Here is a 27,791-nt window from a genome sequence, read left to right on the forward strand (position 1 = left end):
ATCCCTCCCAGCGCCTCCTGCCCGCAGCCAACAGCTGTTTCACGGTGTGCAGGGCGGCTCTGGGAGGGAAGGGGAGGAGTGGGGATGGGTCGCGCTCGGGGAGGGGGTGGGAAGAGGCGGGGTGTTGGCGGAGCAGGGGCGGGAAGAGGCAGGGCAGGGGCTGGGGGAAAGGGGTGGAGTGGGGAAGGGGCCTGGGGTGGGGGTGGGGCGAGGACCCCTGGGGTAAAGGGGACGTTGGTGCCCATCCAGCCCAGCGTTTAATAGTCAGAGATAAGAATTGTACAGACGGGTAGAAACTTTTGATTCTCTGGTTCCCCAGGAAGGTAAAGAGGAAGCTCTGGTTCTGAGCTGCTCCCGGGCGACAGCAGTTCCAGCAGATGGGCTGCAGTTTATGTGGTAACGTTCTGAAGTCTCTATAAGTGGTTTTGTGGGGATAGCTCTCAGGGGATGGTGGGGCTCCGTGTCCCTCTAAAATGCCCTCTGAAGCCTCCCCTCTCACACATCGTTACTTGTGCCTGACGAGCCGAGAGCAAGGCAAGACACTTTTTCTTTGAGTATCTCTCCCTCCGGATGCTCCGTCACAGGATGTGTGCGCGCCGGTGTGTGTTGTGGCGGTGGTGGTGGGGGAGCTGTCCGAGAACGATCCATTTGAAACCATAGGTACATACTTGGGTGGCTAGCCCCTCCCGTCGCTTGTGCTGCAGTGGCTACACTGCTATTTTGAACACACTGGCGCGATCAGAGATAGCACGGAAAGCTAGAAATGACACCAGCTGCTCCAGCGTAGATGAAGCCTGAGTGGGGAGGGTGAATAGCAAATGGTTAGTTGCTGTTGTAATAATTAGCCATTGTTACGGCAGTGTGTGACCTGGGAACCTCTTGCCAGAGGGCACAAGGGGTGTGTAGGGGCTGGGTCTGATGTGACACTCAGCACCCCTGTATTCACGTCCTACACACCATTGTAATAATCTTTGACCAAAATATGCCTCATGAGATATCACTGGAAAACGAATAACTCACTGCTCACTAATAACCATGTGTGATGTATGTCCATGGAGTAAGAGTCATGGATACAGGCTGGAATGAGAACTAATGTGTGTTCAAGCCAGGCATGTCGGGCGGGGGGAGTTGGTAAGCTGGTCTGGCTTGGAATGTGTATTCGAGTCTCTGACCAGCCCAGTCTTCAGGCAAAGACAATGAAGGTGCATTTGTACACATTAGGTAAACAAAGCTGTTATGCTAACGCAGGGGGGAAGAAGGAGCACGGCGCTTCCTTCCCTACCAGACTCCGTGTTGCCTTCCTCACACAGCTTGAATAAACTTTACGTGGAGGGCTAACCCTCAGGAGGATCCACTGCAAAGGTTCAGTGGTCCATAAAGACACAGGGTCTGAACCTCAAGTGATAAGCCATTGAATCAACTGTATAGAATATTACTGCACTATAAAAGTGTATAGAGTGAGGTCTTTTCTGAGAGCTAATGACACACTGTGACATTCTGTACCTTGGGGGGAGCGTATTGTAACCCCCATATTCCTTGTTTTTATGTAATCGTGATCTCACATATAAAGCAGGCCTTGTAAGGTATCAGGGGAAAGCTTATGACCTGCTGAAAGTGATTTCTCTCTCCATATATGTATATCATTAATGCATATGAAGTTATGAGAACTGTGTTGTACGGTTGTCACTAAAACATGCTGTAAGTTGGGGGAATCAGCCAGATATTAGCTCCCTAGAGGCAACAGCAAGGAAAGTAACCAATGCCTGGGTGGGGTGTCAAATAGCCTAACAGCAGCCATTGCACGATAAGGGAGCTACAACGCAATGACTCATCTGCATGAGGCCACATTAGGGGAATTGCTCAACCTTGCTTAAAGAGACTCAGCAATGCCACCCAGACCTGCCTGGACGTGTGTTCTACAAGCCCATGGACTGAGAGTATAAAACAGGCAGAGTGGACACATACGGGGCCTGTCTCCTGCCCCCACCTCTGCTGCAAGCAGCCAAGACGCTGGGAAGAAGACAAGACTCTAACACAGGAGATCGGCCCAGTTTTAAGGAACAAGCCCGTATAAAGGACGGCAATATCCAGTGGGGTGAGAAAAACTGCTTCATCTAGTTGCTGCCCAGTCTAACAGGGTTGGGCATTTAGACTACGTGCTTTTCTTTCGGCAACCACTCTGACTTGTTATGCTTTAACTCATAATCACTTAAAATCTACCTTTATAGTTAATAAATCTGTTTGTTTATTCTACCTGAAGCAGAGTGTTTGGTTTGAAGTGTGTCAGAGATTCCCCTTGGGAGAACAAGCCTGGTTCATATCAATTTCTTTATTAAATTGATGAAGCTTGCAGCATCCGGCGGGCAGGACCGGTCACTGCAAGACGGAGGTTCCTAGGGTTGTGTCTGGGACAAGAAATATTGGCTAGTGTCATTCAGTTGCACAATCTAAGCAGTGACTGGCCAAAAGTGCTCACTCACGTAGCTGGGAGCAGCTGACATGCCAGAGGCTGTGTGTGAACAGCCCAGGAGTGGGGGTTCTCACAGCAGAGCAGGGTAAGGCTGGCTCCCAGAGTCAAGGACTGGGGTGACCTAGCAGATCACCGGGCCAGATAACACTAGAGGGGAATGTCAACACACTGGTAATTAATATCAATGTGTGCTGTATGTATTGACACCTTATAAGGAATTATGGATGCTTACTGATAGCAATGTACAAAGATTATTACAGGGTGTGACTACAAGGGTACTTAGTTTCACAGGTATATGCATATTAAATTTCCCAAAGGGTGGCATGTGAGATCTCTACCAAGAGCACACTGATCATCATAATCATTGCAAAATGTACGTATGGATAATGTTTAAGGAGTTATGTATGTATAAATTTTCACTTGATTTCACTGTAAACATATCTAAGTGCTGTGTGTCAAGCAGACCAGTAATCAGAGGTGAAACTGGTAGGCTGGAGTGTATTGCTTCTTTGGGAGCAAGAAAACTGGGAAAGCTGTGAGTGTCCAGTGGCGCAGGGGCTGGATGCTCCAGGGAGGTGCTCAGAGGGTGTGGAAATTGGAGTGTACCTATTGCTGGTCTGCAGAGGAGTAGGCTGAGGGAGGAGTGCTTGTGTAGCCCATGGCAGGTGGAGTTGGGAGCTTGCCTCCAGCAGGCACAGACCGAAAGGGCAGGTGGCAGCGAGGTGTCTTGCAGCCCTGGGTATCCCTAGGAAGCGTCATATAGGGCAGTGAGGTTTGTGATGGGAGCTTCCAGGAAAATCCACTAGGATGATGGATGGGGATGTTATGGTCAATGTAGGGGGAGTCAAAGCAGCTTCAATAGTAAGCCTCCAATTTTCAGAGATTCACAACTTTCTGCAACAGTCACTTTTGGGGCTGAAATTTTCCAGGCTTTGTGCACGTGCTCCTCTCTGATTCAACACATTTCATGTCAAACATGCCTGCTCCTTCCCATGGACCCCCCGTGATAGCCTGATCCCCCCCACTCCTCCGCTGCTTTCAGACCCCACTAAGTAGAAATTGCTTGAGGAGAGAAGTACCACTCTGGGCCTCCCTTTGGTTAAGGGGAATCCTGGGCCAGGTTGTTGTCTGGTGGCTAGATTGTGCTGATAAAGCCCAGGCCAGAGTAAGGAGCCGAGCCAGGAACATAAACCCAACTCCCCAGGCCAGTACCTCAGTCAGTAGCCATCCTTCCTCTCTACACATCCAACATGCTAGACGCTTCCTGGCCTGCCCTCTAATCACACCAGCTGATGGTCAGAAAGCTGTGACACTCAGCACCAGCTGACAATTGTGACTTTGTGCTTTGGTGCATGACCCTATGATTCAGCCTATGGCCCGTCTGTGAGATAGGAAGACACGCTCCCTGCAGCTGGATCAGTAGAAATAACCCCTGCCAAGGCAGCCCGGTGGACCCGTATGCCCCTCCCATCTCAGTGCTGTTCTCTTGTGGCTCTGAAGGCAGGACCCCCATGGAGGTGGGATGGTGCCAGACTGGGACTGGTGCAAGGAAGTACACTTACCAGGAGTGCACTGTGGATGGAACAACAGTGGTTTGGGTTTAGGAGGCAAAGACCCATTCATACATGTGTTCCCAGGAACGAATGGCAATTCCATCACTTGGTCCAGGCAGAGATACGAGCACGATGGAGAAGATCCTAACACAGGCATCCTCCTAGGGGAACAGACCCCATCAACACAGGAACAATCCATCAACCCCCCCAATTTCCAGAAGAGGGCGCCTGTCCCCCGGCTGCAGGGGACAGAGGAGTATTTCCCTCAATGCTATTCCCACAACTCTGAGGATGACCCAAACCTCAGGCTTCAGACTGTGGGAGGCGGATGTCTCTGGCAGACATATTTTTACCTCATTGCCATGTAGAACATTATACAATTGACCACACGCATTTTGCCTTCAACTGACACATCAGATAGCAGCCGTTCTTGGAGATGGTCCCAAGAGCATAGGCACCAATGCTTTGCTTTGGTTTGACAAGCACCTATCCACCTTAAATGAGTCATTCCTCCTGGGATAGAAGGAATTGGCTGGAGATCAGAATTATACTGAGCAATGGAAACACCCAAAAGTCTGCTTCCCACACTCCTGAGGAGCTGCTGGGTTGGACAAATTATGACTCGTAGGCTACATTTGGTGTGTCAGCATTGCCAGGTTTGGTTTTCCTCCAGTTAGGAGGAGAGTTATCAAGGGCAAAGCTCTACTCCTCTAAATTCCTTGTGAAGCCTCCCCCTCTCGCATCATTATTTGCACCCGATCAGTGGAGATCAAGGTCAAAACCTTCTGTGACCGGGGTCCCAATGATTGTCTTTTGAGGGTTATTTATTTTGCAGGATGTTTAACCCTTTATGGCCATGCGTCACACCTTCCTAACTCTCTTCTGGGACCTTCTATGAGGTTCTCGCTACTCACCAAAACCAAATCTAAAATGGCATCCCCTCTTCTTGGTTCAGCAACTACTCGGTGAAGGAATCCATCAGCTATCGCATCTAGGAAAATCTGAGCCCTATTATTGTTACTAGCACTTGTCCTCCAGTCTATATCTGGGAAGTTAAAGTCTCCCATGATCACACAATTCCCATTAGTGTTTACTTCATTAAAAACATTAAAGAGGTCTCTATCCATATCCAAATCAGATCCCGGTGGTCTATAGCACACCCCAAGCACTATCTCAGGGGAGGCTCTAGTAGCTTTCTTCCCCAATGTGATTTTTGCCCAGACAGACTCTGTCTTATCCATTCCATCCCTTCTTATTTCTTTACAGTTAACCTCATCAGTGATATACAATGTTACTCCACCACCTTTGCCTTTGCCGGCGTGGAGATTACCTGGACATCTCCCAACCATCTCCCCCCAATTCCTAGTTTAAAGCTCTCTTAGTCAGTTGTGCCAGCCTCCATCCTAGAAGTCTATTTCCCTCCCTACTCAGGTGAAGTCCACCCCGAGAGAACAGTCCTCTGTCCATGAATGCCTCCCAGTGGCCATACATCCCAAAGCCCTCTGTGGTAAGATGTGGAGATCTGCACAAGTCTGATTACCTGCTCCTACACAGAGGGAGAAAAGAATGCTCAGGTTTGTGTAGCCACTAGTGTATGCAAGGTACTCTGATATCCTGGTGAAGGGCTTCAGAGAAATCTTCTTCAATTCATTTATTGCAAGGCCAGAAGGGACCATTAGATCATGTGGTCTGACCTTCTGTGTAACACAGGCCAGAGAACCTCACCCAGTTACCCCTGTATTGAGCCCAATAACTTGTGTGGCTAAGACAGGTGCTCTTGAATGAACTAAAAACCAGAAAGGAGTCCTACAAAAAGTGAAAACATGGACACATTGCTAAAGGTGAGTACAAAAGAATAGCCCAAACACGTAGGGTCAAAATCAGAAAGGCTAAGGCACAAATGAGTTACACCTAGCAAGGGAAATGAAAGTACCAAGAGGTCTTTAAATACATTAGGAGCAAGAGAATGATGAAGGAAATTGTAGGTCCACTACTTAGCAGTGAAGGAGCGCTAATAATGGATGAAGCTAATAATAAGTGAAGCATTGGAACAGGTTGCCGAGGGAGGTTGTAGAATCCCCATCATTTTAAGAGCTGGTTGGACAAATATGTCAGGGATAGTGTAGGGATACTTGGTCCTGCCTCAGCGCAGGGGGCTGGATTAGATGACCTCTCAACATCTGTTCCAGCCCTACATTTTCATGATTCTATGATTCAAGGAAAGTAGATCTTCCAGAACAGCATCCAGTCTTGATCTGAAGACACCACGAGATGAAACAATCTCTGTAGGAAAGTGGTGGATTCTCCTATGGCTAATTGTCTTCACTGTCAAACATTGGTGCCTACTTTCTAATTGGAATTTGTCTGGCTTTAACTGCCAGCTACTGGTTCTTCTTCTGCCTTTCCCTGTTAGATTAAAGAACCCTTTAGTATCTGGTATTTTCACCCCGTGTCAGTTCCTCTACTGTTAGCAAGTCACCTCTCGTTCTTCTTTCTGATCAGCTAAAATAGTTTGAGCTCTATGAATCTCTCGCTGTCAGGTATTCGTTCCAGCCCTTATATGTTTGTTTTTTTGCAGTTCTTTTCTGCAACCTCTCCAGTTTGTCAACATCCTTTTTGAACTGCAGACCCCAGAACTGGATGCAGTATTCCAGGATTGGTCTCACCAATGCCATACACAAAGCTAAAATCACCTGCCTACTTACTACTTCCCTGTTAATATATCCAATGCTCACATTAGCCCTTTTTGGCACAGCATCACCCTGGGAGTTCACGTTCAGTGTTTCACTCTGGATTGTGACTCAGCTGAAGAGTAAACCCAGCCCTACTCAGGTTCCATTGAGGCTGGGTGGAGTGGATAAATAGGCCCAGAAGTGGGTGGGGAATGTGCAGAGGCTATGCTCTGCCCCGGCCTCTCCCCTCTCCTCCGCCAGCCAGCACAGTTGTGCCTGTGCCATGGATGTTGTTAAGTTGCTGCTGGCATAGTTAGCAAACTCTTTTCCCTCTCCCAGAGCAAGGAGGAAGCAGGGAGCAAACAGCGGCTCCTGGGGTGTGGCTGTTTGCGCTCCTAGCTTGTGGCTGGGAGTGAAGGCACAGTTTAGTCCATTGAAAACAAAACGCTTCCCCCTGGCAAAGGGTTTCCAGCCAGGGTCCCCCTGCAGCTCTTGTTCTGATCTGCAAAGTTCTGCCTACACTAACCAGTCTTCCCATTCCGGGGTTCCAGCGAGCCGTCATCCCTGAAATTCCCAGGTGCAGCTTAGCAGAGAAGAGTGAGGCCAAGTCTTCACTGAAAAGTCAGGTTGACTCAGCTACATCACCCAGGGTGTGAAAAATCCACACCCCTGAGTGACATAGTTAAGCTAACCTATCCTGCCCCCACCCCATGCAGACAGTGCTACATCAATGGAAGAATTCCTCCATCCACCTAGCTACTATCTCTCAGGGCGGTGAATCATTTATGCTGATGGGAAAACCCCTCCTGTCGCTGTAGTGCTGCAGTGGTGCAGCCATAGGCGCCAACTCCGTGGGTGCTCCAAATGGTGGGTGCTCAGCACCCACAGGCAGCCCCCCCGATCTATCAACTCCTCCTCCTCCCTCCCAGTGCTTCCTGCCCACTGTGATCAGCTGTTCCATGGCATGCAGGAGGTGCTGGGGCGGAGGGGGAGAAGCGAGGGCGGGGTGCGCTCAGGGGAGGGGGCAGAACAGGGAAGCCCCAGAGCTTCCTGCAGCAAAGGGAGACACCTGGAGCGGAGGTGAGTCTGATCCCCCCCTGAGAACAGGCATGAAAGGGAAGGACAAGTCCTACGCCTCCCCAGCCTGGCTGGGAGTTGCAGCGAGGAGGCCCCGCCTGGGACACTCCCAGCAGCATGGGGGAGATCAGATTTCACAGGGAAGGGCTTATTTCACGGGCTGTGACACATTTTTCACCGCTGTGAAATTGGTGGGGCCCTAGTTATCGGCAAGACCCTGAGGCCAGAGGGGTTAGGAAGAAGAGCGGGAGGGAAGGAAGAGGGAGCTATTTACACCAATAGATGGTGGAGCTATCAGAGGGTTAGAGGCAGGCTGGTGACTATCAGGTGAAGGTGCCCATTCTGAAAATCCCGATTTATGCAGGGGGGTGGGGGAAGTGTTTTCCCATGCAAGCACCTCCCTGGAAATCCAGGGTTGTGCCTACACTCGGCGATCTTGGCTAACCACAACCGCCTCTTGTAACAATGCACCCACAGGCATGTAAAGCACCCTGCTGTCGAGTAGAACTGCTCTGAGCAAGGTTAGACACCAGGGTGCTTGAAACACTGGAAGTTCCCTGGAGCTCTGTCTACATCTCCCCCTCGTCCCCCAGCACAGCGTTTAGTAGAGCAAACTACTGTTTGCGTTTAGTAGAGCAAACAGATCCTGGTCTAGCTACAGTGGCCAGCAGGAGTTTGGCAGGATTGGACCCCGATGAAAGAGGTTCAATCGCAGACAGATTCACTGCAAACTCTAAGCCTTGTGTGTGTCGCATCATTGTAGTTTGGGTCTTATCCCTGGGCGGAACCTGTAATGTATTGGAGCAGGGGGCGACAAAGTCAACAGCTGCTGTCGTTTTCCATTAAAATGCATCTCCAGGAGGGTCTCCCAGCCTCCCCTGGTGGAATAGATCCTGCCTTCCCCATCTTGCAATGGACTGGCCAGTCTACTGCCCAGTGTCAGCTGAGGCCACTCCACACTCTGGCCCCATTGCCTAGTCTTCTGCTCCACCCTTCACTGCTCTCGTGTAGTCCTCTTTAATTCCTTCCTATCACTTTTGTTGTTTTCTTGCTTTTTCTCTTGTCTCTTGTCGATTCCCTCCCCTATCAGCTGTCTGGGACCCAGAAAACCTGGGCTCTGCCACTGTCTTGTGGGATGTCTTTGGTCAAGTCACTTCACCACTCTGTGCCTTAATTTACCGCAGCTGTACAATAGGGATAATGATGTTTCCTCCTTACGATCTGCTGCTGGTAAGAGCTAGGTATTATCCTCATGACCTGGTCACAGAAGCATCTGAACTACACAGCTACATGATAATTACAACTGCCTAGATGCCTACGAACTCCTACCCACAACATTTCACTTTGTGTTAAAAAAAACCCTAGGTAAATAAATGGCAGAAAAACCTCATTAATGAAGAACGAAGGCTGCCAAGTTGTATCTTGTGCCCTTCCAGGGCACTGAATTCAGCGAAACGCAACCTGGTGAAAATAAGGAAATACAGCATTAAGGTACACGCCCATGTAATCCTAACTCTGCCCTCTTTGAGTGCTGGCCCCATACACCTATTCTGCCTGTGTCTTGTACGGAACTGGGGAGACTACACCAGCCCTACATGCTAACACTTTGGCTACTGCCCAGAAAGAAGAGTACAGCTGCTATGTTTTACAGCGCCTTTGCCCTCATGCACATGATGGCATCTAACACGATACTGTCACTTAGCCATCATTAACCTCACAGACCACCCTCATCTCTGGGATGCTTCCTGGGGGTACCTACAGCGGGGAGGCACCCCGCTACCAGCTGTCCTTTGAGTGAGGGAGCCTTGTCTGTGTCTGCAAAGGGTCAGCTCCACAAGCCACAGGCAACACAAACCTTGCCTTCCAGGCCTCAGTAGACACCAGTCTCTGCAAGTTAGTGATAGACACGGTCCAGCCCTCTGAACATCTCCCTGGAGCAGTGGTTCTCAACCAGGGGTACATGTACCCCTGGGGGTATGCAGAGGTCTTCCAAGGGGTACATCAACTCATCAAACTATTTGCCTAGTTTTACAACAGGCTGCATAAAAAGCACTAGCGAAGTCAGTACAAACTAACATTTCATACAATGACTTGTTTATACTGCTCTATATACTATACATTGAAATGTAAGTACAGTATTTATATCCCAAATGATTTATTTTATAATTATATGGTAATAATAAGAAAGTCAGCAATTTGTCAGTAATAGTGTGCTGTGACACTTTTGTATTTTTATGTCTGATTTTGTAAGCAAGTAGTTTTTCAGTGAGGTGAAACTTGGGGTACGCAAGACAAATCAGACTCCTGGAAGGGGGTACAGTAGTCAAGAAAGGTTGAGAACCACTGCCCTGGAGGCTCGAGCCCCTGCTCCACTGGACATTTGCCATATTCACAAATTTGCTGCTCCTAGAGAAGCAGGACACACACGTGACCCATTTCACCTCTGATCACACAGCACTTAGATATGTTTGTAGTGAAATCAAGTATAAGTTTATTTAACAAAGCCCAGAGATTCAAGTAGCAGCAAGTAGAAATATTGGAAACAAATGGTTACATATAAAATAATATCATACCATGCATTCTAGAGCCAAGACTTAATTAAACTCAGGGTTAGCATTTGGCTCAGTTTGCAAACAGGTATCCACGGGGAGAGACACAGCGCCCAATACACACACATGGCCAGATAGGAAGATAAGTGTCTATTACCTCCTGCTTGAAAAAAACGTGTCCGAGACATGTGATCTCCTGGTTACCTGCCTTAAGAACATGAGTTCTAGTAAGGACACATAGCTCCTTAAATATTATCTGTCCATACATTTCACAGTGATTATGATGGTCAGTGGGCTACAGGCTCTCAGTATAGACCTCACATGCTATTCTTCAGTGAATTATTAAGCAGATGGCCACTCCAAGGGGTGCCTGTAAAACTCTATGCATCCCCCCTGTCAGTTGGCATCAATCTCCCAGCTCACTACTAACAATCCCCATGGCAAGAAAACCCCTGTCCCCCATTAGTGACACAACATATACCACACAGTGTTGCAATGAGGAATACGAGATCTTTCAAGGCACCCATTCCCCACTTTCCTTTGATCACATATACAGGGGGCAGGGAGAGGGACTCGCATACACCCCCAGAGGTCCTCAGCCTCCAATCACCTCCTATCACAATCACAGCTCTGCCAAGCTGCTCCAGCTAATCCCTCCATCAGGGCCGGCTTTATGAATGGCAGGGCCCGATTCGTGGTCTGGGACTCTTCTGTGGCACCAAGGACCCCACCACCGAAATGCCGGTTGAGTAAAAAAAATAAAAAAAATAAAGACTATCATAGGTTTATTCCCCACTTTGAACTTTAGCGTTCACAAGATGGGGACCTGCATGGACTCCTCTAAACTAAAATCCTAGTTTAGATCTGGTTCTCGCTGCCACCAGTCAAGTTTTAAGTGTCTGACACACTCCCTGTTCCCCCAAAAACTTCCCCTGGGGAACACAGATCCAAACACCTTGAATATCAACACAAAGGGAAATAATCCATTTCCCTCCTCTCCTAGTACTTAGGAGAGATACCTGATTCAAATTCCTTGAATCAAACAAAGAGGATTCACTTTTCCCCCTCTCCTAGTACTTAGGAGAGATACCTGGATTCAAACTCCTTGAATCAAACAAAGAGGAATTCCCTATCCCCCCCTCCCTTTCCCCTAGTCCTTGGAGAAAATACCTTGATTCAAACTCCTTGAATCAAACAAAGAGGGATTCACTTTTCCCCCCTCCCCTTCCCCTGAAAATTCAAACAAGGGAAGAAATCAATCAAGTTCTAAAAAGAAAATATTTTATTAAAGAAAGAAAAAAAAAGTACACTATCTCTGTATTACCAGGATGCAAAAATACAGGGTCTAACTTATAAACCTGGAGAGGCTCTCCCACCCCTTTCTCAGAATAATCAAAGTAACAGCAAACAGAAATAAAGATATTTCTCCAGCAAACACACAATTGCAAATGTAGAAATCAAATTATAAGACTAATTCACCTTTCTAATACTCACTATACTGGATAGTAGGAAATACTCCAGGAGAACTTGGAGACATGTCTGGCCTCTCTTAGATCCAAAGAGAGCACACAACTCAAACAAAGAACACAGACAAAGCCTTCCCTCCACAGGGATTTGAAATTATCCTGTCCCTTGATTGGTCCTCTGGTCAGGTGTTCATCAGATTACTGAGCTTGTTAACCCTTTACAGGTAAAAGAGACTTTAACCCTTAACTATCTGTTTATGACAGAAGCCTTAGGCGCAGGGCCCTCTTAGGCACAGGGCCCGATTCTGGGGAATCGGGGGAATCAGCTTAAAGCTGGCCCTGCCCTCCATCATTCAATACAGTGATACCTCACCCAGTGAATGCAGCTCAGGCGTGGGAGGGGAAGAGTTAAACTGAAGAGATTATAAGTATTTCAGGGCAGGACCTGTCTCTTATTGTGTTTGTATAGTGCCTGGCCCACTGGGGTCCCTGGTCTTAGCTGGGCCTTGTGGGTGCTCATGCCTACAACGGAGCAAATAACTGATTGTTCAGTGGCAGTTCTGAAAAAAAAATAGTTTGGGTTGAAGTAAATCCAGCTAGTCCTATAAGAAGAGGGGAGGAGTCAATGGAGAGAACACCACCAAACATGAGCCCCAGGAGGATACGGGATGGGTTGTGCAGGATTGCAAGGGTGAATAGGAATCGAGAGGACTTGCAGCCAGAGGGAACAGGGGATAGACCGGAGAATCGCACCGTCACCAGGAAAAGGCAGGTCTACATGATTGGAGACACCTTACTCAGAAGAACAGACAGACCTGTAACCAGAGCTGATCCGGAGAACAGAAGGGTGTACTGTCTGTCGGGTGCTAAGATACGGGATGTGGACCTGAGGCTGAAGAGGCTCCTAATGGGAGCAGGAAAGAATCCACTGATTGTCCTTCATGTGGGAATGAATGATGGAGACTATGCCAGGCTGGGGAAGACGCTTAAGGAAATCGAGGCACAGATGATCTTCAGTGAGATTCTGCCTGTTCCTAGAGAAGGGCAACAAAGATGTGACAAGATTCTGATGATCAACAGATGGCTCAGGCAGTGGCGCTATAAGGAGGGCTTTGGGATGTATGGCCACTGGGTGGCATTCATGGACAGAGGACTGTTCTCTCTGGATGGACTTCACCTGAGTAGGGAGGGAAATAGACTTCTAGGCTGGAGGCTAGCACAACTGATTAAGAGAGCTTTAAACTAGGAATTGAGAGGGAAGAAAACAAAGAAAGGATACAGCTGTGGGTAGGAGACTGGACATACGGGGGAAGGGTAGTGTAGATACCAGTCTAATAGGTGATGCTGGTGGTAGAATGTCTGGGCCTAACTGGGTAAAGAATGTGAGTGAAACCAAACAGCAAGAATTAAGATGTTTGTACACCAATGTGAGGAGCCTAGGTAACAAAATGGAGGAAATAGAGTTACTGGTGCAGGAAGTGAAACCGGATATTATAGGGATAACAGAAACATGGTGGAATAGTTGTCATGACTGGAGTACAGGTATTGAAGGGTATGTGCTGTTTAGGAAAGACAGAATTAAAGGCAAAGGTGGCGGAGTAGCATTGTATATCACTGATGAGGTAGACTGTAAAGAAATAAGAAGGAATGGAATGGATAAGACAGAGTCTGTCTGGGCAAAAATCACATTGGGGAAGAAAGCTACTAGAGCCTCCCCTGGGATAGTGCTTGGGGTGTGCTATAGACCGCTGGGATCTGATTTGGATATGGATAGAGACCTCTTTAATATTTTTAATGAAGTAAATACTAATAGGAATTGTGTGATCATGGGAGACTTTAACTTCTCAGATATAGACTGGAGGACAAATGCTAGTAATAATAATAGGGCTCAGATTTTCCTGGATGCGATAGCTGAAGGATTCCTTCACCAAGTAGTTGCTGAACCAACAAGGGGGGATGCCATTTTAGATTTGGTTTTGGTGAGTAGTGAGGACCTCATAGAAGAAATGGTTATAGGGGACAACCTTGGTTTGAGTGATCATGAGCTAATTCAGTTCAAACTAGATGGAAGGATAAACAAAAATAGATCTGTGACTAGGGTTTTTTATTTCAAAAGGGCTAACTTTAAAGAATTAAGGAAATTAGTTAGGGAAGTGGATTGGACTGAAGAATGTGGGGAACTAAAGGTGGAGGAAGCCTGGAATTACTTCAAGTCAAAGTTGCAGAAACGATCAGAAGCCTGCATCCCAAGAAAGGGGGAAAAATTCACAGGCAGGAGTTGTAGACCAAGCTGGATGAGCAAGCATCTCAGAGAGGTGATTAAGAAAAAAAAGCAGAAAGCCTACAAAGAATAGAAGATGGGAGGGATTAGCAAGGAAAGCTACCTTATTGAGGTCAGAACATGTAGGGATAAAGTGAGAAAGGCCAAAAGCCATGTAGCGTTGGACCTTGCAAAGGGAATTAAAACCAATAGTAAAAGGTTCTATAGCCATATAAATAAGAAAACAAAGAAAGAAGAAGTGGGACCGCTAAACACTGAGGATGGAGTGGAGGTTAAGGATGATCTAGGCATGGCCCAATATCTAAACAAATACTTTGCCTCAGTCTTTAATGAGGAGTTTAGGGATAATGGTAGGATGACAAATGGGAATGAGGATATGGGGGTGGAGATTACCACATCCGAGGTAGAAGCCAAACTCGACCAGCTTCATGGGACTACATCGAGGGGCCCAGATAATCTTCATCCAAGAATATTAAAGGAACTAGCACATGAAATTGCAAGCCCGTTAGCAAGAATTTTTAATGAAATCAGTAAACTCAGGGGTTGTACCGTACGACTGGAGAATTGCTAACATAGTTTCTATCTTTAAGAAAGAAAAAAAAAGTGATCTGGGCAACTACAGGCCAGCCAGTTTGACATCTGTAGTATGCAAGGTCTTGGAAAAAAAATTGAAGGAAGAAGTAGTCAAGGACATTGAGGTCAATGGCAATTGGGACAAATTACAACGTTTTTTCAAAAGGTAGATAGTGCCAAACCAACCTGATCTCCTTCTTTGAAAAGGTAACAGATTTTTTAGACAAAGGAAACGGATCTAATTTACCTTGATTTCAGTAAGGCATTTGATACGGTTCCACATGGGGAATTATTAACTAAATTGGAAAAGATAGGGATCAATATGAAAATTGAAAGGTGGATAAGGAACTGGTTAAAGGGGAGACTACAACGAGTCATACTGAAAGGTGAACTGTCAGACTGGAGGGAGGTTACCAGTGGAGCGCCTCAGGGATCGGTTTTGTGACCAATCTTATTTAATCTTTTTATTACTGACCTTGGCACAAAAAGTGGGAATGTGCTAATAAAGTTTGCAGAAGACACAAAGGTGGGAGCTATTGCTAACACAGAGAAGGACCGGGATATCCTACAGGAAGATCTAGATGACCTCGTAAACTGGAGTAATAGTAATAGGATGAAATTTAATAGTGGATCTAATTTACCTTGATTTCAGTAAGGCATTTGATACGGTTCCACATGGGGAATTATTAGCTAAATTGGAAAAGATAGGGATCAATATGAAAATTGAAAGGTGGATAAGGAACTGGTTAAAGGGGAGACTACAACGAGTCATACTGAAAGGTGAACTGTCAGACTGGAGGGAGGTTACCAGTGGAGCGCCTCAGGGATCGGTTTTGTGACCAATCTTATTTAATCTTTTTATTACTGACCTTGGCACAAAAAGTGGGAATGTGCTAATAAAGTTTGCAGAAGACACAAAGGTGGGAGCTATTGCTAACACAGAGAAGGACCGGGATATCCTACAGGAAGATCTAGATGACCTCGTAAACTGGAGTAATAGTAATAGGATGAAATTTAATAGTGAAAAGTGCAAGGTCATGCATTTAGGGATTAATAACAAGAATTATTGTTATAAACTGGGGACGCATCAGTTGGAAGTAACAGAGGAGGAGAAGGACCTCGGAGTATTGGTTGATCACAGGATGACTATGAGTCGCCAATGTGATATGGCCATGAAAAAAGCTAATGCAGTCTTGGGATGCATCAGGTGAGATATTTCCAGTAGAAATAAAGAGGTGTTAGTACCATTATACAAGGCCCTGGTGAGACCTCATCTGGAATACTGTGTTCAGTTCTGGTCTCCCATGTTTAAAAAGGATGAATTCAAACTGGAACAGGTGCAGAGAAGGGCTACTAGGATGATCTGAGGAATGGAAAACCTGTCTTATGAAAGGAGACTCAAAGAGCTTCACTTGTTTAAACTAAACAAAAGAAGGCTGAGGGGAGATATGATTGCTCTCTATAAATATATCAGAGGAATAAATACAGGGAGGAAGAGGAATTATTTAAGCTCAGTACCAATGTGGACACAAGAAAAATGGATATAAACTGGCCATCAGGAAGTTTAGACTTGAAATTAGATGAAGGTTTCTAACCATCAGAGGAGTGAAGTTCTGGAACAGCCTTCCAAAGGGAGTAGTTTGACTACTAGCGGTAAATATGCCCAGTGGCCTGTGATGGGATGTTAGATGTGGTGGGATCTGAGTTACTACAGATAATTCTTTCTTGGGTGTCTGGCTGGTGAGTCTTGCTCACATGCTCAGGGTTTAGCTGATCACCATATTTGGGGTCGGGAAGGAATTTTCCTCCAGGGCAGATTAGCAGAGGCCCTAAGTCTTTAAACCATGATTTGAAGACTATACAGGAGTGGGTGGGTGAGATTCTGTGGCCTGCATTGTGCAGGAGGTCAGACTAGATGATCATAATGGTCCCTTCTGACATTAAAGTTTATGATTCTATGAAATCTCTCTCTCTCTTTCTTTTTTTTTTTTGCCATAGTCAGTGAATTGAATAAGTCCATTGCAAGCCTGTTCCAGATCAAACTTGGGTTGTCTACATCCCAGCTGAGTGCCCTAACCACTGTGTGTGTGTGTGTGTGTGTGTGTGTGTGTGTGTGAGAGAGAGAGAGAGAGATAAAACAGTGACTCCACCATCAACATCTTCTCTTCTGGCAATTTTGTGAATGGCCGGAACTATTAATGTCAAATTCCTAAAGAGTTTTAGGTTGACTGAAACTGCATAATTTGGCAAATAAACTATTCATAAAAAACATTTCACTCACCTCTAGTCATCACCATAGTCCCTGAAAGCTCTTGTACAAAGGACCTTACCTGAGTTTCACAATGACCGGTGGAAAGGCTTGTGTGTTTGCTACACAGATTGAACCAGGATCTTTGACATGCTTATGTTTATACCGTAGACAGGGTCTCAGGCTCTTGTGTAGTGACTTTGTGTTGTTATTCTCTTGATTTTTGCCATTTGATTTCTCTCTTGCAAACTGCAGAGCTGCATCATGGACCTTTCTTTTTTGTTTCTTCAGACACTAGCCTGTGGCACGGAGAAGAGAGATGACGGAGGAGGAAATATGGAAATGGTGGGAGGAGGAGCCGAAGTATGAAGATGGCATCAAATGGACGTCCCTGAGACACAATGGTCCAGCATTTCCTCCCCCCTATGAACGACTGCCCAACAATATCAAGTTTTATTACAATGGGGAGATTGTGACACTCAATTCGGAAGCAGAAGAGGTTGCCAGCCTTTATGCCAAAATGCTGGACCATGAGCTGACCAGAGATGAGACCTTTCGCAAAAACTTCTTCACTGACTGGAAGGACACTATGTCACCGGAGGTGAAGGAGGTCATTGCTTCTTTGAATCAATGTGATTTTAGAGAGATGGCTGCCTACTACAAAAGAAAGAAAACCAATGAAAAAGTACAACAGGAATTTGGCTATTTTTTCTTGGATGGCCACAAACAGAGAATTGGGAACTATAACATCAGCCCCCCTGGCTTGTTAGTTGGAAGGAACTCACCCAACCGGGGAAAGCTGAAGAAGAAGATCCTGCCAGAAGATGTCACCATCAACTGCAGTGAGAAAGAGATTCCTGAGCCCCCGCCAGGACACCGCTGGGGACAAGTTCAGCATAACCCTGCAGTTATTTGGCTGGCCTCCTGGAAAGAAAGCCCGCCGGGAAAACTCAAATACATGATGCCACATGCCAGCTCTAAACTCATGGGAGAAAAGGACTGGAAGAAATATGAAGTTGCCCGAAGCCTGAAGCACCACAGAGCCCAGATTCAGGAGCAGTACCGCAAGGACTGGGATTCTGAGGACAAGTCGCTGCGGCAGCGGGGGGTTGTGCTTTACTTACTTGACAAGTTTGCATTCAGAGTAGGTAATAAAACTAAAGAAGGGATGACGGCCAATACTTTTGGTTGCTGCTCCCTCAGAGTGAAGCATGTGACACTACATGAAGACCATAAAGGAGGAACAAAAAAGGTTGAGTTTAATTTCATGGGTAAAAGTTCCATCCTATACAAAAAAATGGTGCCAGTGGAAGAGAAGGTGTTTAGGAATCTCCAGCAGTTTAAGGAGGAGAAGCGGGAGAAAGATGAAGCGGATCTATTTGATCAAGTGAATCCCCAGGTGCTGCATACGTATCTTAAAGGTTTAATGAAGGGCTTGACAACAAAGGTCTTTCGAACACACATTGCCTGCATAACAATGGAACAGGAGCTGAAAAATCTCACTCATCATCACATCAAGAACAAGGTCTTGTCCTTCAACGAAGCCAACAGAAAAGTCGCAGAACTCTGCAACCACCAGCGGACAAAAACTGAACTGCATTGGTTTGAGCTACAAGACAAAACTGAGGCCAGCAGAGAGGAACTTTCTCTGTTAAAGAAAAAGCTAGAGCAAGCCACGCAAGGCATCAACACAGAAGAGCTCAAGAATGATGTGAAGAGAAAAGACGACGAACTGAGGAAATTGGATGTGAAGAGCAGGATGGAGGAAAACAAACAGCTAAACTTGAACAGCTCCAAACTGTACTATATAGACCCAAGGATCATTGTGGCATGGTGTAAAAAATGGGAAGTTCCAGTGGAGGAAATCTACACCGAAGCCCAACGTGATAAATTTGCCTGGGCCATTCACATGAACAATGAGAACTTTGAATTCTAGTCTCTTGTTTCATGGTGCTCTCCAGCCACGTGCAGTGCCCAGTGCCCAGAGTGGAAACGAAGATCAAGAGAAACCATGTGTGAGCTGATTCTACGGTCACTGTTAGAATGATCAAGCCATGCCGAGAAGGATCCATGGGGCGAAGGCCGCTTAATTTGAATCCTACTTTACAAAGGTAGCCCAGTGCACTGGAGATGATTCTTACTAGGCAACTGTTTCCAAAGAGGAATAAAGTGATGACTTGCTGTTTAGCTTTAGTTGGAAATTACTCCGGGGTTTGTGTGGCCTGGCCATATGTGATGGCTTACCTGCACCAAAGTGTCCCCTTTGTTCTCTGAAATGTATCTTTTAAAATACTACCCTTCCTTTCTCCTCCTGCTGTGCTCTTTTAATCGCCCTGTTGTCTGGCTGTGCGAAATTGGCCACCAGGCGAGTTGTCTCAACCTCCCACCCCACCATAAACGTCTCCCCCTTACTCTCACAGATATTGTGGAGCACACAACAAGCAGCAATTACAATTGGAATATCGGTTGTGCTGAGAACTAACTGAGTCAGTAAATTGCGCCAGTGCGCTTTCAAACATCCAAAAGCACATTCTACCACCGTTCTGCAGTTGCTCAGCCTATAGTTGAACTGCTCCTTACTACTGGCCAGGGAGCCTGTGTACGGCTTCATGAGCCATGGCATTAAGGGGTAGGCTGGGTCCCTGAGAATAATTGTAGGCATTTCAACATTCCCAACAGTAATTTTCTGGTTTGAGACATAAGTCCCTTCTTGCAGCTGTTCAAAAAGACCAGAGTTCCTGAAGATGCGAGCCTCATGCACCTTTCCCGGCCATCCCATATTGTTGTCGGTGAAACACCAGTGCTTACAGCACCATGGAAAAGTACCCCTTGTGGTTTATGTACTGGCCGCCCTGGTGTGCCAGAGCCAAGATAGGGATATGCATTCCATCTATCGCCCGCCGCAGTTAGGGAATCCCAGACAACACCATCTTTGCAGCCAGGCATTCACCTGATGGACCTGTCTCTGCCCGGGCCCCTACCTTTGACAGGAAGGATTGAAGAGAATACCATTTGCACTCCAAACTCCTTCACCCGTACTCCCAGAGCCCTGTAGTCACTCTTGATCCACTCAGTGTCACACTTTGCAGTATCATTTGTGCCCACATGGATGAGTAGCATGGGGTAGTAGTCAGAGGGCTGGATAATCCTCGACAATGCCTCCGTAACGTCTCAGATATGGACCCCTGGCAGGCAGCATACCTCTCGAGATGCAATGTTAGGGTGACAGATGGGTGCCTCTATTCCCCTCAGAAGAGATTCTCTGACCAACACTACCCTAAGTTTCCTATTCACAGTGGTGGCAGCAGACCTCCCAACCTTAGGAGTACGAGGCTTCTCCTCCTCTGCTGTAGGGGGTGATTCCTTCCCTTCTGTATCAAGAAGAGCATAATGGTTTCCTATTACCACGGTGGGAGGGTTCGGAGCAGGGGTGGAGCACTGCCTGCTGCCAGAAGTAACCAGCTGCCTGTGTCCACCCTGAGCCATCTCCTTCTCCACCAGTGGTGTGTCAGCAGTCCTGTGTACTGGGACAGCTACCTCAGCTGTCTCCACATGGACACTGTCCAGGAATTGCTCATGGATTTGGATGCTCCTCAACCTAGCCACCTCCTCCTGTAGCTCTCCCACCTGCTGCCTGAGAGATTCCACCAGCAGGCACCTTTCACATAGGATGGTCCCCCAAGCCTGGATGTCAGCAAGTGGGAATTGCAAGTCACAGTCTCTGCAAAACCACACCAGGATCTGGGTAGAAGCACCTAGCTACAGGCGCAGGAGGAGGAGACAGAAGCAGTGCTGGCACAGGTGTTGTGGATCTTCCTCACCATCGTAGGCCTCCCTCTGTCAAACTCCCCTGTCTGCAGCCCCCTGTCCACTTAAACTCAACCCCTGTTTCTTGGTGGTTATTAGAATGACTGTGCCAAAGCAATGCAGGTAACGGGAAATTCACGCAGACTCAGGGTGGTCTATGGAGGGGATCCAAAGCTGGCAGAGCTCCCCTGGGGGGCAGGGAGCGAAAGTGCCATCTGTGCTGAGCTGTTGCCCCATGGAACTGGGGCACCATGTATGTCTCACCAGGGGCATGGAGCAGGGATCCTGCTCTAGGTGGATATTTGGGGTAGGGAGATTGCTGTGAACCAGCTGCCCCTCCCCACACTCTCACTCTCTGCACTGAACCTGTTGCCTCTCAGCTGCTTATGTGGAAACACCAGGTAACTCCTGGAGCCCCCTCTGCGCAGTGTAAAGGGCAGCACTTCTGTGTGTGGGTCCAGAGGGGACAGGCTATGACAGGGAAGGGAGGGAGGGAGGGGAAAGAGCAAGAATAAATTCTGCTCCTTTTTTGTGCTCAGCAAAGGACAAACAGAGAACAGCAGCAAAGCTGGGGGGTGGAGGGGGATTTGGACTCTGCCCTCCCCTGGGGCATTTCCTGATCTGCTGCAAGTGACTAGAGAAATGGGAACAGAAACTGCCTCTGTCTGCGCCAGGGTCCAGCTGGTTTCTGTTTCCCCAGAAGGAGTGTGTGTAGGAATTAGGGTGAGGTTTTGTGGGGAGGCTGGGGCATTCACTCCAGGTAATGGGGGCTGGTGCTGGCTGGGATTGCTATGCAGCAGGGCAATAGACAAAGAGACAGAGCAGCACCACACCATAAGGATCAGAACAATACACACAAACACCACCACCACCACCACTACCACAACACAGGGATCGTACACGTACACACAAACCAGTCAGCACCACACCACACAGGGATCAAGGCAATACACATACACCATACAAAAGGGGTCACAGGACAGAAACATCCTCCCCTCCATCTCCCCTCCCGAGGAGGCAAGAACCACCCTGAGTAATCAAAACCGAACCTGATTGGGTTCCTGGAAAGGGGTTTGGGGGAAGGGGGGCAGCACCAGAAACGATTGTGCCAAACCCACATCCTGCCGTCTTTTGATCACTGATCATGTGTAGCTGGGCTACCAGCTCATCACACCTCCTTTGGGCGAGAGAGAGCTTGTCCCCTTCCACATCCTTCCCCAATAAATGCCACCTGTCTCACCTTCACCACACAAGAGTTACACATTGCATCATGAGCCGGCCTGTGTCAGTAGTATAAGGGCCCTACTGTCAATCAAACAGTAACCCCGCCCCTTAATCACTTAAGCCCCCACCAACCTATACCCAGACGTTTCACCCGTGGGGGTATTACTTCCGAGGTCAAGCCGAACACATGAACGGGAGCGAGGTATGTCATGTGACCGCTCTAAGAACTCCTCCCACCGCCCTCTACCAATCAGGATCAATTTAGCCCCTGTAGGAACTGCCCCAAGAGGAGATTTGACCAATTGGGGGAGTTTCAGGGTGAGATGACCAGGGCGGGATTAACTTTTTGAGGGCCTGGCACCAAACATATTTGTGGGCCCCCATGGGGCAAGGTGCAGGAGGGCGGGATGGTCAGTCTCCAGAGTGAAGGGTGGGCTGGGACCAATGCGGGAGCAGCCCTGCTCTGTACAGCCCAGCAGGAGGGCACTGTTTACAAACCTGCAGCTACCACATGGACACTGGCCTGCCCAGCCCTGTGCTGCCAGCAAGCCCCTTCCCCTTGAGGGCAGGCCCGCACCACACTGTCCTCCTGCCCAGTGCCCCACCCTTGTGCCCAGTGCCCCCTCGCCCAGAGACCTCCACCACAGATCTCTATGCCAAGCCCCCACCCCTCCCAGAGACCTCCCCCACTGGCCTCTCACCACCAGGGCCGCCCAGAGGATTCCGGGGGCCTGGGGTCTTCGGCGGCAGGGGGCCCCCGCTTCGGAGGTAATTCGGCAGCGGGGGACCCTTCTGTTCCGGGACCCGCTGCCGAAATGCCCTGAAGACCCGCGGCCGGGGCCCCCTGCCGCCGAAGCGGGACCCACCACCAAAGTGCAGCCGGGTCTTTGGCGGTAATTCAGCGGCAGGTGGCCCCCACCGCGGGTCTTCAGGGCACTTCGGCGGCAGGTCCCGGAACAGAAGGGCCCCCCCGCCGGCGAATTGCCACCAAGGACCCGGCTGCATTTCGGCAGCGGGTCCCACTTCGGCGGTAATTCACTGGCGGGGGGTCCTTCCGCCCTGGAGCAGAAGGACCCCCTGCCGGCAAAGACCGGGAGCAGAAGAAGCTCCGGGGGCCCGGGCCCAACAAGAGTTTTCTGGGCCCCCCCAGAGCGAGTGAAGGACCCCGCTCCAGGGCCCCCGAAAAACTCTCGTGGGGGCCCCGGCGGGACCCAGGGCCCGGGGCAAATTGCTCCTCTTGCCCCCCCCTCTGGGCAGCCCTGCTCACCACAACTGCACAGGCCTGTCAGTTTGACATCTGTAGTATGCAAGGGCTTTGAAAAAAATTTGAAGGAAAAAGTAGTTAAGGACATTGAGGTCAATGGTAATTGGGACAAAATACAACATGGTTTTACAAAAGGTAGATCATGCCAAACCAACCTGATCTCCTTCTTTGAGAAGGTTAGAGATTTTTTAGACAAAGGAAATGCAGTGGATCTAATTTATCCTGATTTCAGTAAGGCATTTGATACGGTTCCACATGGGGAATTATTAGCTAAATTGGAAAAGATGAGGATCAATATGAAAATTGAAAGGTGGATAAGGAACTGGTTAAAGAGGAGTCTACAACGGGTCGTACTGAAAGGTGAATTGTCAGGCTAGAGGGAGGTTACTAGTGGAGTTCCTCAGGGATCGGTTTTGGGACCAATCTTATTTAATCTTTTTATTACTGACCTTGGCACAAAAAGTGGGAATGTGCTAATAAAGTTTGTGGATGACACAGAGCTGAGCGGTATTGCCAATATAGAGAAGGACCGGGATATCATACAGGAAGATCTGGATGACCTTGTAAACTGGAGTAATAGTAATAGGATGAAATTTAATAGTGAAAAGTGCAAGGTCATGCATTTAGGGATTAATAACAAGAATTATTGTTATAAACTGGGGACGCATCAGTTGGAAGTAACAGAGGAGGAGAAGGACCTCGGAGTATTGGTTGATCACAGGATGACTATGAGCCTCCAATGTGATATGGCTGTGAAAAAAGCTAATGCGGTTTTGGGATGCATCAGGTAAGGTATTTCCAGTAGAGATAAGGAGATGTTAGTACCGTTATACAAGGCACTGGTGAGACCTCATCTGGAATACTGTGTGCAGTTCTGGTCTCCCGTGCTTAAGAAGGATGAATTCAAACTGGAACAGGTGCAGAGAAGGGCTACTAGGATGATCCGATGAATGGAAAACCTGTCTTATGAAAGGAGACTCAAAGAGCTTGGCTTGTTTAGCCTAACCAAAAGAAGGCTGAGGGGAGATATGATTGCTCCCTATAAATATATCAGAAGAATAAATACCAGGGAGAGAGAGGAATTATTTAGGCTCAGTACCAACGTGGACACAAGAACAAATGGATGTAAACTGGCTATCAGGAAGTTTAGACTTGAAATTAGATGAAGGTTTCTAACCATCAGAGGAGTGAAGTTCTGGAACAGCCTTCCAAGGGGAGCTAGCTGTAAATATGCCCAATGGCTTGTGATGGGATGTTAGATGGGGTGGGATCCGAGTTACTACAGAGAATTCTTTCCCGGGTGTCTGGCTGGTGAGTCTTGCCCACATGATCAGGGTTTAGCTGATCACCATATTTGGGGTCGGGAAGGAATTTTCCTCCAGGGCAGATTGTCAGAGGCCCTGGGGGGTTTTCGTCTTCCTCTGCAGCATGGGGCATGGATCACTTGCTGGAAGATTCTCTGCACCTTGAAGTCTTTAAGCCATGATTTGAGGACTTCAATGGTTCAGACACAGGTTTGATACAGGAGTGGGTGGGTGAGATTCTGTGGCCGGCATTGTGCAGGAGCTCAGACTAGATGATCATAATGGTCCCTTCTGACCTTAAAGTCTATGAGTCTATGAGTCTCTGACTGGAGGTTCTTATCTCTGGGCTGTCTCCTGCCTCTGACCCCAGCGTATCCCAACCTGGCCTGACTCTGGTTACCAATTCGTGGTTCTGCTTTCAAGTTTGTTTCCTGATCAAGCCAACTCTTGGCTTCTGTTTGTGGACTCTGGCTCTGACCACTAGGTCTTGCTGGCCCATGACCCAGTTGTGACAGTTTATCACCTTCAGATCAGGTTTAGAACTGCCTGAATCTTGTCTTTAACTGTGAAATAAACCTACGTGTGTTTATTTTTGTGTGTGGTCATGGATGTTTCATCCGTTCTGATGTTCACCTGCTTTTTTGTAAGGGGGGAAACCCCCTCAAGAAATCAAATGTAAAAAATCTCTGTTAATACAACATGAATAGTGAGATTTTTCAAGTGCTCCAAAATTCAGGAATTCTGCCTCTCACAGCATGTGCAACTCAGCCACGTATCAAGTGGTGGCTTGACTCTGAAAAGTGACTGTGTCAAAATTGTTGGGGTAAGTGCCTAATGGGAATATTTTGTCTTTTTTCAATAATATCCACAGTCAATTGTCAATTCACCAAAGTGAGCTCAGTCAACCAAAGACCCAGAGAGATGTCTAAATGCCTTTGAAAGCAAATGCCTTAGAAAAATTAGTAGGTGTTGAATATTGGAACAAATGCCAAGATCCATCGGAGAACTCAATACAGCCTCCTTCCCAAAGTTTTCCAGAAAAGAAAATGGAAATCCCTGGGACATGGTGCTTCAGAAGGAAAGACCAGAACAAGCAACCATCGAGTGATCCATCCCCTGTTATCAGTCCCAGCTTCTGGCAGTCAGAGGCTATGCAGGGCCATCCAGAACATGGGGTTGCACCCCTGACTATCTTGATTAATAGCTGTTGTTGGACCTATCCTCCAGGAACTTCTCTAATTCTTTTTTGAAGCCAGTTATACTTTTGGCCTTCACAACATCCCCTGGCAACGAGTGCCACAGGTTGCTTGTACATTGTATGAAGACATACTTCCTTTTGTTTGTTTTAAATCTGCTACCTATTAATTTCATTGGGTGACCCTGGTTCTTGTGAGATGTGAAGGGGTAAATAACACTTTTTTATTCACTTTTGCACACGAGTCGGGGACATATGGGGTGTCGGCTTGGGAGTGCTGATTAATCTGGGCCTCTCAGAAGCGCTCTGTTAATGTGTGTGTGTGTTCGTCTGATTCTGGGGCTGGAGGAACTCAGCCCTGGGGAACCTAGGTCCTGCAGGGTAGCGCCATTGGGAAGGAACTTGCAGAAGGGAGAAGTAGAGCGCTGTGTGAGAACATGGATGACACAAGCAATACATCCATGGAGTTACAGAACACCCCTCCCCTCCGACCAGAAGAGTAACCCTAATAAATAAGCATACCCCAAAGTAACGGCTGGGTGACCTGAAGTGAGACCTGGCCTTGTGTGAGATGGTAGCAAGCGTTCAAGAGTCGGTCACCTCTCCCCTGAGCCTGCAGATCTACCCAGTCATAGACCTACCTCAGCAGCAGCAGCAGCTCCTCAACATCTCCTTCACATGGCACTATCTCAGGACGTGCTCTTGCTTCATGAAGCACATTGTCTCGGGCACAGAACTGATCAGAGCCGCCCAGGTGGAGAGCATGTCAGAGTGAGCCACGCAGCATCTCGATTCATTCCCTTTGCAGTCAGAGTCCTGATGTTTATAGAGCATCGCCCTCTCGCCAAGGGCCCCACCACAGCCAATGGGGTGAGTCGTCAGGTGTAATCCTGCCTGTGATTCCACAAAATTCTGAACTTGAGATGTTCCCCTGAGACGTGTTGGGTTTGACGAATTGGCATTTTCTGCCCAAACTCTTGTTTCATTTTAAAATTCCTGACCAGTTCTGGTTGTGACCTCTGTGAAATGATCTCAGCATCACCAAGCCCAAGCGGTCATGAATGATGAGTCAGGCACCCAAAATCATGAGATAGTTTTACAAATCATGCGATTAAAAATACTACTACTGCATTTTTGGGTTCTGTTTATTCACCTCCTGGCTTTTGTACTGTTTGCAAACTTATCTCTGTAACCAGGAAGGGGCTAGAAAGTTACTTTTTTTTAAAATTAAAGGTGTAGTCCCCTGGATCCAGGAGCTCAGGCTTTAAGGAAAACAGCCAATATCTTGAGAATTGCAATACAGTTGTGAGGGGTGGTGAGTTACTGGGGTCATGGGCCCATTCTGAGTGGCAGCATCATAAAAGCACCCTCACAACTAGTCCAGATTGTTCCTCATGCTGCCAGTGGCAGAGAAGGCAGTAGAGTGACTAGATGTCCCGATTTTGTAGGGACAGTCCCGATTTTTGGGTCTTTTTCTTATATAGGCTCCTATTACCCCCCACCCCTTGTCCCAATTTTTCACACTTGCTGTCTGGTCACCCTAGAAGGCAGGATGGGACCAGAACATGGAGACCAAACTCCATTCCATCCTTAGAGCTTCTCTACACACAGAAGTGACACCAGTTTAATGAAAGATGTGATGTTAAACTGGCTTAATTAATCCAGTGCAGCCATGAGTGTAGATGGATATCCCACCGGGTCAGGGGTGAGGCAGGTTGGTACAGGGGGAACTTGTGCTGCCTCTGCCTATGCTGTGCCTGCTTTGGAGCTGACAGCTGTGTCTTCTCTGCAGAGTTAACTCGAGTTATCAACACCGGAGTGACTCCTCTGGAGCGAGCCAAGCTCAGTGTCCTCGCTGGCACTGCACTCCCTTGTGTGTGGCACTAATGGGGCACAGCTCACGGTTCGTAGCAAGGTAGCAAGTGGAGCGAATTCTTTCCCAGTGAATTGTGGCAGAACTTGTCTGTCCCTTCCTGGGCATCCAGGGGGATTGTGGAAAGGCATTGGAGGGCACTTGGGAGGCACTGGCTTGCGTCCTCACTGCAGAGTGGTGGTGTGAGCAGCTGGTGAGTTGTGCTCCCTTGAGTTTAGCCAATATTCCCCTGATG

The 27,791-nt window shown here is 47.8% G+C and overlaps 1 protein-coding gene across 3 annotated transcripts; it reads left to right on the forward strand.

Annotated features, from left to right (window-relative positions):
• Positions 1-1,776: 1,776 nt before the first annotated feature.
• Positions 1,777-19,176, forward strand: LOC120402938 (DNA topoisomerase 1-like). Of its 3 annotated transcripts, none has more exons than XM_039533536.1 (2): positions 1,777-2,095; positions 17,181-19,175. In XM_039533536.1, exon 2 carries the CDS (start codon positions 17,209-17,211, stop codon positions 18,823-18,825), a length of 1,617 nt encoding a protein of 538 aa, XP_039389470.1. In that variant the 5' UTR covers positions 1,777-2,095; positions 17,181-17,208; the 3' UTR covers positions 18,826-19,175. The 3 variants fall into 3 exon arrangements, with proteins under 3 accessions (XP_039389470.1, XP_039389471.1, XP_039389472.1); XM_039533537.1 differs by lacking the exon at positions 1,777-2,095 and adding an exon at positions 2,781-2,843 and having other exon boundaries at positions 17,181-19,176; XM_039533538.1 differs by lacking the exon at positions 1,777-2,095 and adding an exon at positions 5,476-5,597 and having other exon boundaries at positions 17,181-19,176.
• The last annotated feature ends 8,615 nt before the right edge of the window (positions 19,177-27,791 follow it).

This window comes from Mauremys reevesii, linkage group 4 (assembly GCF_016161935.1).
Source record: "Mauremys reevesii isolate NIE-2019 linkage group 4, ASM1616193v1, whole genome shotgun sequence".
Classification (NCBI taxonomy): Eukaryota; Metazoa; Chordata; order Testudines; family Geoemydidae; genus Mauremys; species Mauremys reevesii.